Source organism: Lonchura striata, chromosome 6 (genome assembly GCF_050655825.1).
Source record: "Lonchura striata isolate lonStrDom1 chromosome 6, ASM5065582v1, whole genome shotgun sequence".
Lineage (NCBI taxonomy): Eukaryota > Metazoa > Chordata > Aves > Passeriformes > Estrildidae > Lonchura > Lonchura striata.
In genome coordinates this window covers 10,013,902-10,033,867 of record NC_140708.1, presented here as the reverse complement: position 1 = coordinate 10,033,867, position 19,966 = coordinate 10,013,902, and the positions used below count along the sequence as shown (strand labels likewise).

The window sequence follows — 19,966 nt, the reverse complement described above, 5'->3', positions numbered from 1 at the left end:
GCTGCCCAGAGCAGCTGGGGCTGCCCTTGGATCCCTGGCAGTGCCCAAGGCCAGGCTGGATGGGGTTTGGAGCAGCCTGGGACAGTGGAAGATGTCCCTGCCCATGGCAGTGGCAGGGAATGAGATGGCTTTACAGACCCTTTCAAACCAAACCATTCCATGATTCTGTGATTTGAGGGATATGTGACATGCAAAGGAAAAAACATATAATATTTTTGCTGTTTAAGTGTTTTAAATATGTATCATACCTGAGATCTTTTATCATCACATCCTCCCTTGCTTCACAAAGTTTTTCTGAGTAAGGGATAAGCAAATATCTTTGTTTTGAACCTTTGTGAGTTAAACTTTGCTATCACTTGTAGCTCATACCTGCATCACATTTAAGGGAATACTTGCCTTCAGCATGCTAAATATGCTGACTTAAAAAAAACCCCAACAACAAAACCCCAGAGATTCTGCTTTTGGAATGAGAAATAACTCTTCTTTTCATCTTTATAGATTGCAAGTTGGCCAGAACAGGTCCTCCAGCCACAATAGTTCCCATTGATGAGGAGAGTCGCAACGGTGAGTGCCCCACGGTTATTTATAACACAAATTATTTATAACCAGTCTTAAGGCTCTCGTGGCAAACAGACCTTCTTAATTTTTCTTAAGTCAATGGGACAGTACCAAAGGACAAATCTCTGTTTTGTTTGGGTAAAGCTAAAATGTTACTCTGCAGTATGAAAGGAGTGTTAGCAACATGGTCTTCTGGGCTTTTGGAAGGTTGCTTGTCTGTTCACTCTATGTTTAAGAACGTGAGTTTATGGACACCCCTGAAATGGAAAAAATTTGGTTGTAGTTGTAGAAATTTCAAAAGAAAATGAATGTCCCTTTTCTTCAGTATTTTAATTCTCCTGACAAATCAGAGAGTTCTCATTTTGTTAATCTGTGGTCTGAGCATTGCATTTATGCAGTGTACCTTGATGGAATAAAAAGTGCTTTACTCTTTACAATCAGCTATTACTCCTGAGAGTAAGTTACTACTCTTTCCTGCTTTTTATTCTGTGTGTTTAGAGTTTTTTATTTTAGTCTTGGAAGCTGGGCCTGGTTTTGTGCCATGTGTGATTGTGGTTTATCAGATACGGGTGCTTGAGATAGTGGATAAAGCCAGGTGATGCTGGTGGAACCTCTCTGCTGTTATTCTGGGAGGATTTCCTTGTTGGAATTGCTTGAAGTCAGATAATTAAATGCATTTATGGGTAAAGCTCCTCAATAAACCAATTCTTAATACACCTGTATGTGCTGAAAACTCTGGTACTGGGGTAGCTGTTAAAACCAGGCTCTTTTCCCTCCTCCTGGGATGGTTTTCCCTGCAGTCAGGAGTGTCCGAAGGAGGGCTATGAATATGGATATGCTCTTTGATGTGTAGGTTCTAGGCCAGCTGCTGTTGAATCCTGATGTGTTCCAGTTGTGGCTGGCTCAGTTTTGGTGGAATGACCCCCTCAGCTGAAATGGTTTGGCTGCCATAGCTCATCTCTCATAGCCTTTCATCCTCCCTACTCATCAGAAAAAACTTACTAACAGCAAGGGTTTATAAATAAACCCAAACCAACGTTGCCACCAAAAAAACTTTGTAAAAATCTTTAGAAAGAGAGGTTAAATTTGCGGATTCCCCATCCCTGCAAGTGTACAAGGCCAGGCTTGGCAGGGCTTGGAGCCACTGGGTCCAGTGGGAGGTGACCCTGCCCACAGCAATGGAATGAGATGAGCTTTGAGGCATCTTCCAACCCAACCCAGTTTGAGATACAAAACTTAATAAGGAATGTCTGGTGTTCTACATTTCTAGTGACCAAACTTTATATTGGGATTTCCAAGAGATGCAGAAATAAAAATCCACCTAATTTCGTTCCTGCCTGTACAAACAAGTCTGTAGCTCACTTAATGTGTGAAATCTCATCTTTATTTTAGTTCTTCCGTGGCACTGTTACTTCCAAGGGTCTGTTGTTGAGGTTGGGGTGGCTTCTCTAAGGATGGAGATCTCAAAACAATGGCTGAGACATTTAATTCCATCAGTGCATGTGGTCATTGTGCTCTGGCAATAAACAGAAAACCCTGCTCTTTAGAAACAGATATGTAGTTGCATTGTGCCATGGCACATGAGCTCAATCATTCCTAATTCACAGGAAGTCAGAGATCAGCTAACCTCACAGAATAAAAACATTTTCCCAAATAACTGTTGCTTGTTTTCACAGTCTGGTGCACAGGTACTGTGCCTGACCTTTAAAGATATTATTGAAATCAGCAGAGATGTTGAGATTTGACAGTTTCCTGCCATGGGATGGAGATCTCTTTATATCAAGTAATTTAGGTACCATAGAAAATTACATTATAATTGTGCTCATGTGAGCAATCCTGCAAGGAGTGAACTTGACCTTTCTTAAGGAATAAATGAATTATTTTATGATTTTCCCTGTGTTGAACTGAATTGGGTGATAGTATTTCGATCATGTGAACAGCAAAACTGAATTTTTCTTGATGATTTTTATAGGCAGAGAGTTATTTTCGCCCATGGATTTATTTTTACTTAATTACTGGATTTGAGACTTGGTTTTAACTTGTTTTAAAGTCTGAATGAGCCTTATTCCTAGGTCAGACTTTCTCATTGCTGGTGTACCCCAAGTTTTTGGAGGCCTCCATATGGAGCTTTTTTCCCTTCAGATGAACAGCCTGAAATTCTCCAGGGCTTTGAATCTTTGGGCAAGGCTTTTGATGGAAAGTGTACTCTTGGGAAAGGACTTCTGCAAGGCAAGATTTAAAGGCTAAGAGATTAAATTAGAGTTTGGAAGAGAAAGCAGAAGATGGGGTAGAGGAGATAAGCAGACCAAAGTGAATTCCCTCATGTGAGGACAAATAGGACCTGGCATCTTAGTGCTTCATCCAGAACAAAAAAATTCCACAGTTAGGAATGCTTTGTGCTCTTTCCCATCCTAGAAAAATCAGTCAGTGTTGGTGTGATTATATTTTATTTTGTTGGGTTTTTTCCTCTCTGCTTCTCTTTGATGGTGTGAGTGCTCTAATGAATAATGGGAGCAAATCCCCAAACCTCCTGCTCTCTTCCCTCCATGTTCCTTGGGGATGTCTGGCATATGGCACTGCAGCTTTCATGGCTGTAGGTGGGTCAAGTGTCATTCTTCCACTTTTTCATCTTCCTGCTCTCTCAGCAGCATCCTTTCTTCAGCCTGACTTCCTGGGGAGGCAGAGGATATGTGATCCTGCTACAAATCCCCTTCCATAACCCCTTGTGGGGAGGCATTCATGGGAAATGGGGCACAAAAATGCAGGAAACAAATCTGTGGGGTTTCTTTCCCCTAATTCTGTTGCACCAATTTATTTTCAGTTTTACTATATGTAATGCTGGAAGAATGATCTGATTACATTGATGATTTCCATGCTGGTCCAAACTGGTTTAACTTGGTTTTCAGGGGCAATCAACAGGGATTGAAGAAAATGTCCCCAGATATTTTCTGCACAAAAATGCCCTCAGATATCTTCTGCACAAAATCTGTAGCCTCCCTCCAGAAGTGGGCTCAGGTGTGCTGGTAAGGAGTGATGCCTCTGAATATTCATTACTCAATTAAATGTTCAGTGACCACCTGGGCTGGAATTGAACTAATTAACTCTAAAGAAGGAAGAGTCCTGCTATCCCAGGCATTTTGGTTAAGGGGAAAAGTTGTTCAGTAAAATCAGTTTGGAAGGTTGCTGTGGCTGAGCACATCAAGAAATGCATTCCTTAAGAGCTGTGGCTCAATGATAATTTCCTACTTTTCCCTTCTGTTTCATTATTGACTTGAAGGTGCTTCAGATTTTGAGGGCTTTTCCAGCCTAAATGATTCCATGATATTCTTGTATTGCCTTCATGAGCATCTCACATTTTAATCTTAAATAAAAATGCTTTCACCTATTGCTTTTTATCATTCAAAAATCAGCTTTATGAAGGAAAGTCATCTTAGTTTTACCATTTCAAGGGATTCTAAGAACAGTATTTCCCAAGTTTGCACTGTATGTGTAGGTGTGGAAAGGCACCAAACTGTGATTTTATCTTGATTTTTCTTATTTTTCCCATAAAGGCACTTTGAAGACTCTTTGCATTTTGATTTTACTTGGTGCACTATTTTTGTAGTGTTTCCTTAATGGAAAATATTCAAGTTATTAGTTTACATGTTGTTATCATTCCTGTGAAATGTTTCTAGGGAAAAAGTGCTTCAGTTGATTTTTTAATCTAGCTCATGCCATTGTCTTTATGCCTCCCTGCCCACACATAGATTTTCCCCATATCTTTGATAGTCTTACAGCTCCATAGAGTGTTTATGCTTTTTTTTTTTTTTTGACCAGATTTTGACCATCTTTTTCAACTTTATCTTCACCAACTCAGGATCTGGTTTGGCAGTGGAGATGTGGTGTGGTGTGCAGATGTAAATTAAGGTATTGCAGACAATAAATAAACCTTGGAATGAAATCTGGCCATTTGTAGGATGAGTGTCTAGGCCCAGTCTGGCCATCCACCCCAAGGTGCAGTCGAGGTGGTTGATCAGATTTTGGCGATGAATCCCAGCAGTGTTTTACCGAATCTCTGGTGCTGATGCTGTTCTGTGGTCATTAATCCCAGGTCTAAGACATTAGATTAGCCAGCAGAACAAATCTGAGCTGGATCAGGCCCAGGCCCATAATAACATCTGCTCAAATTAGGCCTCGCTTTGTGGAGTTTATTCCGGCTTTGTGTTTTTATATAGGAAGAGAGGTGATCCATTAGATCCAATAGCTGCCAGATTGAGTAACTTCTGTCAAAAGTTGTTACCCTTGTGGAATGTTCTGGACAAATTATAACAGGAGGAGTGGATTTGTATTGATTCCTGTGCCCCACGTGGCTGAACACTGACTGTGCCATGGCACAGGGCTGGGCAGCTCTGCTCCATCTGCTCATCCCCGGGCTCCTCTGGGAGCTGCTCTGAAAGGAAAAGGACCTGGGGGTGCTGGGGGTGAGAGCAGGGACCCAGAACCCCCCCATGCCCTGGGCTGAGCCCCAGCGTGGGCAGCAGGGGAGGGGGGGATTCTGCCCCTCTGCCCCTGTGCTCAGGTGAGACCCACCTGCAGAGCTGCCCCAGCCCTGGGGCCAGCACAGGAGGGACCTGGAGCTGCTGGAGAGAGCCCAGGGCAGGCACCAGGATGAGCAGAGGGATGGAGCAGCTCTGCTGGGAGGAAAGGCTGCACAGCTGGGATTGTTCACCTGGAGAGGAGAAGCTCTGGGGGGACCAAATTGTATCTTGAAGGAGCTGATGGGAAAGATGGAGAGGGACTCTTTACAAAGGAATGGAGTGACAGAACATAGGGAATGGCTTCCCAGTGCCAGAGGGCAGGGATGGATGGGAGATTGGGAATTAGGAATTGTTCCTTGGCAGGGTGGGCAGGCCCTGGCACAGGGTGCCCAGAGCAGCTGTGGCTGCCCCTGGATCCCTGGCAGTGCCCAAGGCCAGGCTGGACAGGGCTTGGAGCAGCCTGGGACAGTGGAAGGTGTCCCTGCCATGGCACTGGATCAGTTTTCTGGTGCCTTCTAACCCAGGCTCTGTGGAGCTGTGAGAAGTACTGGCTCTGATTCTGGATTGTTCAAAGCATTCATGGGCTGTTTAGGAGTGTGCTGATTAGACATGGAAAAGGGGGTTAAATTGGGCCATAGAGATCCTCTGGCAACAATGAACATTCCAGGAAGGTTTCTGCAGCAAGATTTCCTGCTGCTGCCTCCCTGGCTGGGGGTGGGAAGGCTGTGACAGTGCCAAGGAATAAAGAGACACCCAACTGCAGTTTAGTTGGTTTATTTTTCTAATGCTGTGGTCCAAGAACTGTCCACAATTTCCTCTATAATTTACTCAGCTAATAAATTACTTTAGTGAAATGAAATGTGGAATAGTTTTATTTCTTTATAGCTTCTATTTATGTTTTTTCCCCATTTTTCATGTCAGCAGTTGGCTCATAGGTGTTGCTTCTCAACTCTGCCTGCAGGTGCTTCAGTCAAAATGCTCACCAGGAAGTATCACTTCTTTCCTGACAATTTGATTTAGTTTATAAATTCATGAGATGGGAAAAGAGGATGAATTTTATGGAAATTATTTTTGTTACATTCCATCCTGGTTGTTCATTTCTGTTCTGAAATGATGTGTTCTCCAGATTTGGGTATTAAGGATTTCATTAGGAAGTAATGAATCAATTTGGTGTCTAATGCTGGTTTTATGCTATGGATTTAAATTCTCATGTTTTTCATGTAGGACAAATGTGTAAAGACTGAGGAAGCTGTAAAATGGATCCATTTATTATTCTACTTCTATTTATCAGCACATCAGCAGTGGTTGGGACTTAAGCAGAGCTGTTGTTAAAGATCTCTGTAATTCTCTTCTTTCAGTTATTTTTTAAAATTATGCCTTTAAAAAAAATAAAATGGAAGTTTCAAAAAGCAGGGGGTAATTTGGGGTGGAAGTAGTAGAGAAAAGTTGTCCTTTTAGAAGCTGATTAATTCTTAAGGGTAGAAAATGGGGATAGAGTTGGAAATATTTAATTATTTTTGTGCTGTCAGCTGTCTGGACAAATATTCTAATCTGGTATTGGTGTGCTTGGTAGAGTTGGGATAGAGGTCCTTGAACTGCCTTCAGGGATGAGAGAGAGAAGTGATGTTTCAATGGCAAAAATTAGGAATTTTAACTCCATTTTGAGGTAAGGGTAATTATTGTGGATCACGATTCTGCTCTGTAATACCGAGGCCTTTTCAAAATGTGTTTGGGATTTCCTTTTTTACTGGAAATTCTCCTCAGAGTGACTGGAATTTTTCTGAACATCTCATCTATGAGAGTTTGAATAGTCAGAATAAATTATGCAAATTATGGTACGTGATCCATTCATATTCCCAGGGTGTCTATTTACCTTTGCCAATGAAGAACTGTATATTTCCCTAATGATTTCTTCCATCTAGTTTTGCAACAGCAAATGTTGTTTCAGTAGCAATGTTTGATTGTCTTCTGATTGATTGTCACAATCCTAGTAGAGTCAGTGCAAAATTTGATACATTTTAAGGCTTTTTAAAATCAGTTTTGCTTCAGGGAGTGGGGGTGATAGTTGGGATCGGTGTCTGGAACTGCAATGTGCTTTCCAAGTGTTTTGGTATCGCTTTAATTTTGGAGTGTAAAACAGAGCCCAAAGCAGGGTTGGTAAGTCAGGGGGAGGCTGCTCCAACCAGCTCCCAGGGAAGGTCAGCCTGGATCTGTTGTCCCATGGCAGTGAGTCCCACGGAGCTGTCCCAGTCCTGAGAGCTCAGCTTTCCTCCTGTGCCACCAGCAAAGGTGTGACACTGGTGTCAGATAAAACGGATCTTCTGCCTTCTGAGGAGTGGTCTTTTATGTGAGTTCTTTGCCAAACCATGGAGCTCCTGCCCTGCAGCTCAGATTCCATCTGCCCTTCTTCCGTCAGCTCTGGTGAGCTCTCTGGGCAGGTGCTCCCTTTCCAAAATTCTCAGCTCTACTGGTTCTTGAATGCTGGAGCTGCTCAGTCTGGAATCAGCTTTTTGGACCTGCTGGGGCTCTGCTAAGCTCTCAAAATTCACCTTTGTTCAGCTGAGTCCTGTGTAGGAATCCCAGACTGGTTTGGGTTTGAAGGGACTTCAAAGCCCATGCAGTGCCATCCCTGCCATGGGCTGGGACACCTTCCACTGTCCCAGGCTGCTCCAAGCCTGGCCTTGGGCACTGCCAGGGATCCAGAGGCAGCTACAACTGCTCTGGGCACCCTGTACCAGGCTTCACCACCTTCCCAGTGAGGATTTTCATTCCAGTATCCCACCTGAAAGCTTGGAGCTATGTCAGTTCTTCTCCAAGTCCAACTAACACCAGGAGAGACGTTGAACAGTGTGATGGGCCCCCAAACTGCTCTTCTGTCTCTTCTGTGCCAAAAGAATTCTCCACCTCACCTTGTTGAGAGATGAAGTGTTTGATTAAAATGGACAAATCTGCCCCAGAAATGAGAGCTCATGGTGCCAAAGGGCTGTGGAAGTGCTGGAGGAGGAAAGGCTTGCACGCAAATCCTGTTGCAGCACCCAGTGAGCAGGATGCAAAGGGTGGTGTCCAGGCACAGGGCCCCTCCCTGCTTCCCTCTGGAGCACAACAGGGATATAAAGAATCCATAGAAGATCCAGAAAGTGAGAAGCTGAGTCATTGTGGCATTGCACAGGGAAGAAGTCCACCCTCATGTCCAGGTGGAACTTCCTGGGCATCAGTTCCTGCCCATTTCTCTGGTGCCATCGCTGGGCCCCTGGAGCAGAGCCTGGTCCATGTCCAGAGAGGCTGTGGGGTCTCCTCCCTGAGCATATTCCAGACCCATCTGCACACAATGCTGTGCCCTGGGCTCTGGGATGGCCCTTCTGGAGCAAGGAGGTGCCACCAGCTGCCCACTCAGCTACTCCAGCCTGAGCCATCCTGGAATTCTGTCTCTTCAGGAGGCACCTGAAAATCTTGAGACGTCTGTCCCCCAGGACAAAATTCCCATTATTTTTCTTAGATGCTTTCTGTAAGCCAGGCATACTTTTGAAAAATTACTTCCTTCCAAGGCAACCTCACCTAAATTTCCATTTAAAGTGATGATATAACCCCAGTCCCTTTTCACACCTGGGTGAGCAGGTATGGCTTTGCATTTCCCATTCTTCAGCATGTGTCTGGATGTGGCACTGGGAGCATGGATCTGGACCAGGTGAGTAATGAGCTGTCCTCAATGTTTTCATAACCCTTCAAACCCTTCCCCAAAAAAAGGACGAGGGAAAGCATAAAACATGGGGGGGAAATGGCTTTATAATGGTCATATCCCAGCTTCCTTTAATTGTACGAATTTTATTTTGATCTTAAAATGGTGGATGAAAAATGTAGCAATTCATGGATCATATGTTTCTCCCTCATATTCCCCATGTTTTTAAAGAGATCGCTCCAAAACATCAGAATTTTCCTCTTTATTCCAACTTTGAATCACTAATAAGGATCACACTTAAGTTATTGCTTGTTTTGAACAGCAGAGTGCTTGGAAAACTAAATGATTCAATAAATGATGGATTTCAAAGCCCTGCTTGGCTCAAACATAAATTTCATTTGTTGGTTTATTTTGTTGCACAGTCTCATGTGAAAGCTCGTTGTATCCTTTCAGATTTTCAAAGTCATGCTAATCAAGCCAAATGTTCTGCTCCATGGCTCTCAGAGATCTTTCCTCCTTTATTCAAGCATCATTTTTCATCATTACTCTGCTATTCCACTTTTTTATCCTATTGACACAATTGTTTAGGAACATAGGGCCTGATTAGAATAAATCATTACGTCTGGACCTGCTAGCTATCACTAAGTTATACCATTACCCCAATCCTAGGGATCATTTTCTCCTTCTGATAAGCCCATGTTTTTTCTTTAGGTGTTTGGGGGAGGTGTTGGAGGGCAAGAATCTCAGGGGGTTTAACCAGGGCAGGTGCTGATGCTACACGGGGATCAGGGCAACCCCTGGGATGGATCCAGGCTGGGGATGAGCAGCTGGAGCAGCCCTGGAGAAGGACCTGGGGGTGCTGGGGGTGAGAGCTGGGCCCCAGAACCCCCCCGTGCCCTGGGCTGAGCCCCAGCGTGGGCAGCAGGGGAGGGGGGGATTCTGCCCCTCTGCCCCTGTGCTCAGGTGAGACCCCACCTGCAGAGCTGCCCCAGCCCTGGGGCCAGCACAGGAGGGACCTGGAGCTGCTGGAGAGAGCCCAGGGCAGGCACCAGGATGAGCAGAGGGATGGAGCAGCTCTGCTGGGAGGAAAGGCTGCACAGCTGGGATTGTTCACCTGGAGAGGAGAAGCTCTGGGGGGACCAGATTGTATCTTGAAGGAGCTGATGGGAAAGATGGAGAGGGACTCTTTACAAAGGCCTGGAGTGCTAGGAAACAGGGAATGGCTTCCCAGTGCCAGAGGGCAGGGCTGGATGGGATTTTGGGAAGGAATTGTTCCTTGGCAGGGTGGGCAGGCCCTGGCACAGGGTGCCCAGAGCAGCTGTGGCTGCCCCTGGATCCCTGGCAGTGCCCAAGGCCAGGCTGGACAGGGCTTGGAGCAGCCTGGGACAGTGGGAGGTGACCCTGCCCATGGCAGGGGGATGGAATTCATCATCTTTGATTTCCTTTCCAACCCAAACCACTCCATGTTCTATGAGTCTTTTACTAAGTTTTTGCACAAATATATATCAGTTGTGTTCACAAGAACAATTATACGTTGTTGCTACTGGGCATAAAATTTTATTTCTCAGGATGGTTTATGAACCCAATGAAAAACCTGGCACATGTTGCTTCTGAAATGCACTGCTGAGCATTCGTGTTGGGCCTATTATTTTGTCACTTTCACAACAGGTTGAAGTTTAAAAGAGCAGTTCTGTGACAAATTATCTTCCATGCAAGGAATTAATAGTTTTTAGAAAGGCCATCCCTGAGGAAAGCAGCAGCAGGGAGAACCACCTCACTTTTCAAGTGTGTCTGTGTGTTTATATAGTTTGTTTTCTTTTTCTTCCCTTTTTTTTTTTTTTTAATTTTTTTTTGGGCTACTGATCCTGTTTCCCCTCTCTTACAGCTCCACACTCTCTGATGCATCCAAGTCTTTCCAATATATACAAAGGGCTGGGAAAGAGTGCTGGCCTGAGATGTGACCCATGGGCTGTTTCTTCCCCTCTCTGGGGTTTCTGGTGGATAATCCTCAAGTCTGATGAGGAGAAGAAGGCTCAGGGGGGCCCTTCTGGCTCTCCACAATTTCATGACATGAGGAGGCAGCTGGAGGGGGGAACAGGGACTGGACAAGGGGAAACAGCCTCAGTCTGTGCCAGTGTGGAGGTTGGATATTGGGAAAATTCCTCCCTGAAAGGGTTGTTCAGCCCTGGCACAGCTGATGCTGTGGATCAGATGAATGCCCTCCCATCCCTCGAGGACTGTCACAGCCACATGGATGTGACACTTGGGGACATGGGTTAGTGGTGGCCTTGGCAGTGCTGCGTTAACAGTTGTACTCAGCGGTCCCAGAGGTCTCTTCCAGCACTAATCTGATTTCTCCCTCTGTTAGCACCTTTATGTCTCATTCCTTTTACAAACAAAAATCTTACTGAGTCCCTTTGGGAGGGCTCTTTTGGGAATGATGGTCCCTCACTGCAATTAACTGTTGAATGTCCTAATTTCTTTCTGAGTTTTGTGGCCTGTGAATTGCTCTTTCTATCTGTCAAAGGTCACTTTTTATCTATTTCCCTTTCCAGAATTAGTTCTGCTTGCCCCACAGATCAGAAACCCCTGGGGAATTCCCTTCTGGCTTTGTCTGGGTTACCTGGGTGGTTGTCCAGTCCTAGAAGTGCCAAGGCCAGGTTGGATGGGGCTTGGAGCAACCTGGGATAGTGACCCTGGCAGGGGGTGGAACAAGAGGGGGGTTCTTTCCAACCCAAACCACTCAATGGTGTGGTTGCTGTATCAGAACAAGAGACACATCCCTTCTTCCAGTTCCTTTAGGAATTGATTTGTGAATTATCTGTCTTGTGGGATTTGATTTTTTTGTAAACTATATTTCATCAGAAAGTAAAAAGGTTTCCAGTGAAGGAAGGAAAAAGGGTCACCAAATGGTTGATGTTCATGGTGTAATTTTCTACACACTCATGGTCTCCCCCTTGGCTTTCTGTGGGAAAGAAAAGGTTTGGTTTTTTGTTTGGCCTTCTGCATCAGATAAGTGAAATCCCTTTTGTTGTTACTTATTTCCTAAAGGAATTTTCTGGAGTTGATTTTTTTCCCCTTGACCTTTTTAGAATATACATTAAGCCTGTTATATATATATATATATACACACACATTTATATGACCTTTTTAGAATATACATAAAGCCAGTTTCTCTGTGGGACCCCACACCCCCAGTGGGTTGTCAGCATCCATCTCTCCAAGGGGAACGTCCTTGGAACCATTCCTTCCCTTGTCCTTGCCTTCCCTTGGCCACGAAGGATTGCAGTTAATTTCTTCCACTTCTGTAAAAGCAAAGCTCTGGTCAAAAAAAAAAAAAAAAAAAAAAAAAAATCTTGTGGTTTCCCTGACATTCAGCTGTGTTCCACTGGATTTTTCCAGCCTGGGCATACCAGGATCTGCATTTCCCTCTAAGCTGTGTGTGCAGCAGGACGGGGATCCACAGGCTGGGCTCTACCCTTTCAGGTTTTTGGGAGGGATTTCCTGCTTCACCTCCACCTGCCATGAGATGCTGAGGGGCTGTCCTGGGTTATTAAAACCCTTTCAAATCCCATCAGAATCAACTGATAATGTTTTAACGTGTTAAATTTGTCAAGTGACCATATGGGATTTGTTTGATGCTTTTGTTCAGTGTTAATACTCCTGCTGAAGCCCTTCCAGGCACTTAATTAATCTCAGCAGTGAGAAACCATTTCTCCTGAAGGTGAGCTGTCACCATGGGTGTGTTCATTCCTCCCACCTTTCCCACAGGGGGATCTGGTTTTTAAAGATCTCTGGCTGAGAGGAGCTGAAAGGGAAGGATATTCTGCTTTGTTTTTGTAGTGTAGCTGGAGGGTGAGCCTGAAGGATGATGCTGTCAATTAAAAAAAAATAACGTAGAACAAAAAAAAAAAAAAGAAGAAAGGACAAAAAATTAAAGAAAAAAAGCTTGGTAACAGTGGAATGAAATATGTATTTCCATAAGAACTCCTAGAATCATAGAATCATTAAGATGGTGAATACCTCCTTATTTAATTAGTGTTCTCCCAGAGCTCTCAGGTTATTGAGATGTTATTTTTCCCCCTTGGAATGTCATGTGATACCAGTTCAAACAGCTTCCTGCTTTTCCATTTATTTTATTAGCAACATCTCAGGCAAACCACAGGTTTTGATCTGTAAAAGGCACTTGTAAAGCACCTTTCTTCACCCAGGCTCTGCCCCTGGAGCACAGGCTTTTTGTTCAGGTCCCTGGGGACCAGGGCTGGTTGGATATTAAGTGTTAAAGATCTGGCAGTGCTATTTCTTGCCTGTTGTTAAGCTCTCTCATGCATTATTTATCAAACAGCAGGTGAAGACTTCAACCTTTTTATGATAATTGATAGTGGTTAGAATACAAGATTACAAACAGCTCCTGAGCACCAGTAAATGCCAGCATGGGAGGTGGATTGGCAGGACGTGTTTTTCATTGTTAATTCAAAATATATGAACTTTGTTGGGCCTCAGTGGGTCAACGTGGAGGGGGAGAGGAGAAATAGGTGATAAAATTGTATATAAATAGCTTTGTGTTCTGCTTGCCTGGGTTGTGCAGTGCTCATGCAAGCTTCAGTGTGGGGTGACAGGATTAAAGATACCTTCTGTGGGTTCACAGACTGTTCTGGATGATTGTTGTGCTTCCAAGGAACCCAGGCTCCACAGGGAACTGTTCCCTCCATCACCTGGGGGCCTTGGGTTGTTTTAACTTAGGGCACAATTAGAATTATCCCTATAATTAGAATTAATTCTAATAAGCCAGCTGCTCCAGGCACTTCCTTTGCTTGTGTCAGGTTTTGCCCAAGTCATGGTTGATGCCTGCTTGGAGTTCAGGTGTCAAAAAAAGGTGCTGGAAAGTTGTACCCCTGGTTTAGTAATGTTAAGCCACACTTAAGTTAGTAAATTGTACCTGTTTTCACCAGACAAGGAATTGAGTGGTTGGTAAGTGTGAAATATAGGATTTTTGCCTTTTAGTATCAACTGGATTAAAAAAAAAAGAGAGGAGACAGAAGCAAGGAAAAAAAAAAATAAACCATGAGTTGTTAATTCAGTTTGATAGAGCTGAAGCAGTTCCGTATTGATGGCTCATTATTTTTAAATTGACTAAGGGTTTCCTTTCATTAATTCTTTATTCTGCAGACAGATGGAAAACGGTGGCTGCTTTTTTTCAAGGGCAATTTCACCCAACTGACAGCACATTGGAGCTTTGGGTTGGGATTTTTTTACTGTTGAAATACGACGTGGCATAGATTAAAAAAAAAATAACAAAAGGGAAGATTCTTTAATTAAAATGTGCTGCCTTGGTTTTGTTTAATTGTTTTTATAATTAGTGGCATGATCTCTGTTAATTTTCAGCTATCTGAAAACATGCCTGGTGGGTGTCAGATGTCTCTGCTGGATTAGTAAACATTAAAATACATTAAAACCACACATTTGCTTTCCCTTCAGTACTGATTTGCACCATCCTTTTCATTCAGCAGCCAGGCAGAGCCCTGAGCATTTTTATATTATTTTTATTAGCTCTAATTAGCCTTTAAGCATAAAGAATATCCATGGAGTAGCTGTGTGTATTCTGAGTTTTAGATGTTGGGCTAATTTTGGGTTGTGAGTGCTGTCTATGAGGTTAAACCCAGAAATGGAGAAGAAGGAAAAAGCTTTGAATTGAGCTAAGCCTCTCACCCTTCCCTGCCTCATCCCATCAAAGCCATCAGGGACTCAGGGAAGCAGAACACATTCCAGCTCCAGCCAAAATACAAACCTTGCTGTTAGGTGGGTGCAGGGATGAGCCTGAGAAGTGCAAAAGGAAAAGTGCTGAATAAATGGTGAAGATGCTGAAATCTCACAGTGTTCATTTTTCCAGTCACCATCATCATTATTAATGAACAATCCCATTCCATTGTTGATACAGCACCCAAAAACTTAAATATCCCACTTCTGAAAGAATATATTTTATGGGGATTTTGGAAGGAAATTCGATGCAGGGACCTCTGAGTGGTTTTAAGATGATGCAAGTTATTTTTCTTATACATAGGCAGGAAGGGTAAATTCAGCTCACATCTTCACCACATGGTTCAGAAGGTCACAAGACATTTAGTTACAAGACCTTTAAAGGATTTATTGACCAATAAAACACTGCCAACAAGGATTTTTATGCTTTTGACCCAATCCTTAAATATTTCGTCTTATGGACCCATGTTACAGTGTAAGCTTTCTTAGCCAATCATGTTATGAGACACAAACCTACAGTGCTGCATTCTAAACTCCTTGTTTACCCTTGTAAATACTTTTAGTTTTCTATATCTTTAACTCGAAAACTCTAAATTTTACTTAGTTTAACATGTATCTGCTTTAAGCTATAAATCCACATTCTCACTTCCACCACCTAAGTTGTGAAGCCTTTTCCAAGGTCTCAGATCAAATCCTGTGTTTAATTCTAAGCTTTGGCTTACAGGCCCAAAGTTCTGAGAGTTCCCTGTGTTTCAGATTCCAACAATATTTGACTTGTAAAGGAGGTATCCCACCTTTAAAGAAAAATATTCCCCTTCTGAAAGAAAACTCACCCTCCTTCCCCCATGGTGGGAATCCAGCCTTGCTGGGCTGCTGTTCTCCACAGTGAAAGCAGATTTTGCCCTGGGACCTTAAGGCAGCACAAGTCTGAGCATCTCATTCCTCAGTCTCTGCTTGATGAAACAGAAAAAGGGAGTTTTAGAGCACTTGTGATTAAATCAAAGTTGCAGGTTAGGGTATTGGGCTGTGCTCCTCTCCAAGGACTTGGATTAATTGGATTTTCTGAGTTTCGGCCCACAGGACCACACAGTGTTGCCCCATTGCTCTGCTAATGCCAGGCACACCCTTTTTATCCCATGATTACACACCTACACCCTGCATCAGTGCTCCTGGACAATATTCCACCTCCAGCAGGGATGGCAGGGAGGGACTGGAGGAAAACTGGGCCTGCCATGAGCCTCTGTGTTTGCCTTGAGTACACTCAAAGCCTGCAACTTTTTCATCCCTAAAGGAAAGAGGGGCTCTGCAGCATCTTGGTGGTGTCCAAACCCTTCTCAGTCAGACCACTGCATTTCCCAGCCATTCCCAGGCCTGGATCTGTGTGTTTACACGTGGCTGATGCAGGGATTTCTTCCTGGTTGCGTTTTGAGACCTCAGCTCACTTGCTCTTAATCCGTTTAATGTTCATCCAGTTTATTTTCATAGTTTCATAATCAGCTTATGTGATATGAGGCCATGGATATTTAAACTTAGGAAGTTGCATTCCCTCTGCTCCCCAGGCTTGTAATTTTATTACAAATAACCAATTTCATGTACTTTTTTTCCCATTGTCCCATGTTAATAGGTGTATTATACTCCTGTAGCATGCACTTGGTCTCCTCTGTCTGTTTGCATTGTTTTGCCTGGGATCAGCCTCTAACTGATGTGTGTATTTACTGGGATTAAAGAATGGCACAGTGTTTGCTTTCCCTGTTTCAGGACTGTTGCCAAGGGATCTGAGTACTCTTGGCTCTTCCAGGAGACAACCACGTGCTGGGACCAGAGGCACAGAACTGTCAACACTGCTTTGGCATGTCCTCTGTTTCAGTGTCAGTAGCCAGGGTTTCAGCAACATCTTGTGGCTTAAATCACCTTTTCCTGCTGGAAAATGGGTGTTTTTATAATCAGTTCTTCTGACCTTTCTGTCCTTTGGACAGAGATGTTCTGCTTCACCAGCTCTGATTTTTGGCTGCCTATGAAACAAAACAATGGAGAATCTTAGAGCTGCTTCCAAGGGCTTGACTTGGTCAGTCTCAGGTTTCTCCTCAGGTCTTTTGTTTCTCTGGTATTATCAACTTTCTCTCTGTCTCACACTGGGGAGACCCCACCTGCAGAGCTGCCCCAGCCCTGGGGCCAGCACAGGAGGGACCTGGAGCTGCTGGAGAGAGCCCAGGGCAGGCACCAGGATGAGCAGAGGGTTGGAGCAGCTCTGCTGGGAGGAAAGGCTGCACAGCTGGGATTGTTCACCTGGAGAGGAAAAGCTCTGGGGTGACAAAACTGTGGACTTGCAGGGCCTGAAGGAGCTACAGGAGAGATGGAGAGGGACTTGGGACAAGGGATGGAATGCCACTATAAGGTGGGATGGCTTCCCACTGCCAGAGGACAGGGATAGGTGGGATACTGGAAGGATTTCTTCCCTGTGATGAGGAGGGTGGGGCACTGGCAGAGATTTCCCAGGGAAGCTGTGGCTGCCCCTGGCAGCATCCAGGACCAGGGTGGGGCTTGGAGCATCCTGGGACACTGGAAGGTGTTCCTGCCCATAGCAGAGATTGGCACTGGATGGACTTTAAGGTTCTTTCCAATCAAAATATAGGATTCTATTATCTCTGTTAATGTTCAGTGGCTTCTTTTTTCTGGAATGTTTGCTTTGTTTTGTCTGATCAAATTATTTTGTTTTGGGGTTGTTTTTTTTTTTGGTTGATATCTCCCTTGGGAGTTACATGCCTGTGTAACCTTTCCACTAATGGAAAATATGTCGTAAGTCTTTTGATGAGAGAAACTTAATTACCCCCCTGTAACACTTTTTTCTTTTTTTTTTTTTTTTTTTCTGTGAAGAACATCATGACAACCTTAGCAGGTGTTATCATTCCCCTGTGGTGAGGCCTTGCTTTATCTCATTTATCCCCAGAAACCACTAATTGCAGCCAGTGTATTACAGTGGTGTTACAGCTGATGGGGAAAAGGAATCAGACAGTGCCTGGGGCAGATCCAGGGGCTGTATGCCAGGGTATCCTGGCCAAGAGTGGGCAAATCCAGAGGAAGCAGGCAGGACAGTCAGTGGGTGTGATGGATGGAGCTGCAAACAGTGGCACAGAATGTGTATCATGGGAAAAACATTTGAGTTATGTGATTGTTTTTTTCCTTAATGGTTTCAATTTGGGTTCTTGTTTGGTTTGGTTTGGTTTGGTTTCAGGTTTTTTGTAGAAATGAGAAATGCTGGACTGGTGCTTTCATAGAATCTGCTGGCAGTTCCAAGTGGGAATGACTTTTTTGGAGCCCAGCGTATACCCGTGATGGTCGAGCTGCCCACCCCAGGACATGTCTGTATTTTATGTGCTGACCCTGCAGACAACTCTTCTCCCTTTTATTCCATTTGCTGGGAATTGGTATTCCTTAGCACTGTATCACAGAGGTATGGGGTTCTGTTAGATTTGGGGTTCTCCCAAAGGCAGTGGTGGATTTTTCTCTTGCTGACAGAGGAGTCTTTCAAACACCTTCTAGTGCATTAATGTTTTTGTGATCTCCATGTTAATCAGCCTTTTTAGGAGCCTTCCATAGAGTTTATTTTGAGGAGAGGTAGACTTCCATCTATTAGGAAAGAGCAAAGTGAAGGATTGCCAGAGCTTGTTCTTCTCAGGAAACAGCATAGAGGGGTGCTCCTTCCCACAAGGATTTGCAGCACAGATGTTGCCTCCTTCCTTTATCCTCTGGCTTTTTCTCAAAGCCTCCATAGGTTACTCCTTTGAGATGCTCTTCCTCCCTCTGAGGAGCAATCCAGGCTGTCAGATGAAGTTTTAGGGTGCATATTCAAATATACTCAAGTGTGTTGGTTCCTGACAAGACAATGCCCCATCTCCAGCCATGTTCATGCAGTTATTTTGCAACTGGAGACAAGGAAAAACTCCTGGTTTTGGCTAGCAAGCTCTCAGTTGTGGTCATTCAATTAACACTTGAATACCCAGAAGATGAAAAAAAAAAAAAAAAAAAAAAGAGAAGAAAAAGGAAAAGAAAAAATAAAAGGATGTGGAACATTTTTTGGTGTTAAAATAATAATCACGATAGAGGAAACAAACAAAAAAGAGAACTTGGACTTTGAATTCCAAGCAAGAGCATGAATACAGAAATGGACATTTTGCAGCTGAAATCAAGAGCTGTATCTTGAACTCAAAGTTGATAGGTCATTAGCATGGCAGCAGGAAGTTGTTGATGTTCCAGCCTTTAAATCCCTGCTGTGCTAAGTGGGTCTTTCTGCCCTCTTTGAAAAACTCCTCTTCCTTTCTGATTTGTACATACTTGAAGGCTGAGAGACCTTTGGTGTTGTTTCATGCTTGCAAGGACAAACTTAATTCCCTGCTGTTTGTAATACAGCTCACTTTCTCTCTATTAATCTAAATCAATCAATTACCCTAACTTCCTTTATGAGAAATATTTATGCCTACTCAGAGTAGAATCGGTTAAAATTGATTGCATCGTAATTGGATCCAGCATGAAATATTTTGTTTCTTCTTAGTAAGAGCATGGGGGGAAATGTTATCTGTGGTAGTATTTAAATATAATTTCAATTGGAGAAGAACAATTTTGGAGCTGATGCCTGTGCCAGTTGTCTGAGCCCCTGTTCTTAGAGAAATGGGATGGTTTGGCACAGAGGAGTTGGGTTCAAGCCTCAAAATGTTGCCTTTCTGTGACCTACCCACTATTACAGCAGAAAACTGGGAATTACTGCTTGGAAGCTGTTTAGTCCAAGATTCATCTGGTGGAAATATTCTCCTGGTGAATTGTGAGAGGTGTTGGGTGTGGAACACACTGGAATGAGAATTACCTGTGGGATCTTCAAACTGCTGTTAATGAGGTCCCAAAAATCAGTGAGGCTGCTGAGGAGAGAGCCACCTTGTTGTCTGAGGAGACACCTTATTTGTCTTTAACTCTATGAAAGGAAGGTAGAACCAGATAGGGTCGATCTGTTCCCTTAAGAAACTGGATATAGGATGAGAGGAAATGGCCTCAGCTTGTGCCACAGGAGGCTCAGATTGGATAGAAAAGGAAAATTTCTACATGGAGAGAGTGGTCAATCATTGGAATGGGCTGTTCGGGGAGGTGGTGGAGTCCCCATCCCTGGAAGTGTTCAAAAAACTTGTGGATGTGGCACTTGTGGACATGAACTAGTGGTGACAGCGGTGGTGCTGGCTCTTGGTTGGATTTCAGGATATTAAAGGTCTTTTCCAACTCTAAATATTTTTCCTTTTTCTTCTCTGTAAAGTTGCCATGCAAATTATTGGCCATCTTAATGTAGCTTAAAGATTACATGTAGTATGTTCCCACTGAAGGCTGTTTTCCCAAATGAAACAGGGTGAGAAGCAGAAGGTGAATAACCTCCTTAGCAGTGCCTCCAAGGTTTTTATGGAGTTTCATGTCTCCTTTT

General features: G+C 43.7%; 1 protein-coding gene across 18 annotated transcripts in view; it reads left to right on the top strand.

Annotated features, from left to right (window-relative positions):
* The window catches only part of LOC110473259 (protocadherin-15), a 632,634-nt gene that overhangs the window by 394,347 nt on the left and 218,321 nt on the right, over positions 1 to 19,966 (top strand). For all 18 annotated transcript variants that reach the window (XM_085583141.1, XM_085583131.1, XM_085583143.1 and 15 more), the window contains one exon: positions 499 to 564. In XM_085583141.1, the coding sequence (XP_085439267.1) occupies positions 499 to 564 (66 nt within the window). The remainder of the gene's footprint in view (positions 1 to 498; positions 565 to 19,966) is intronic.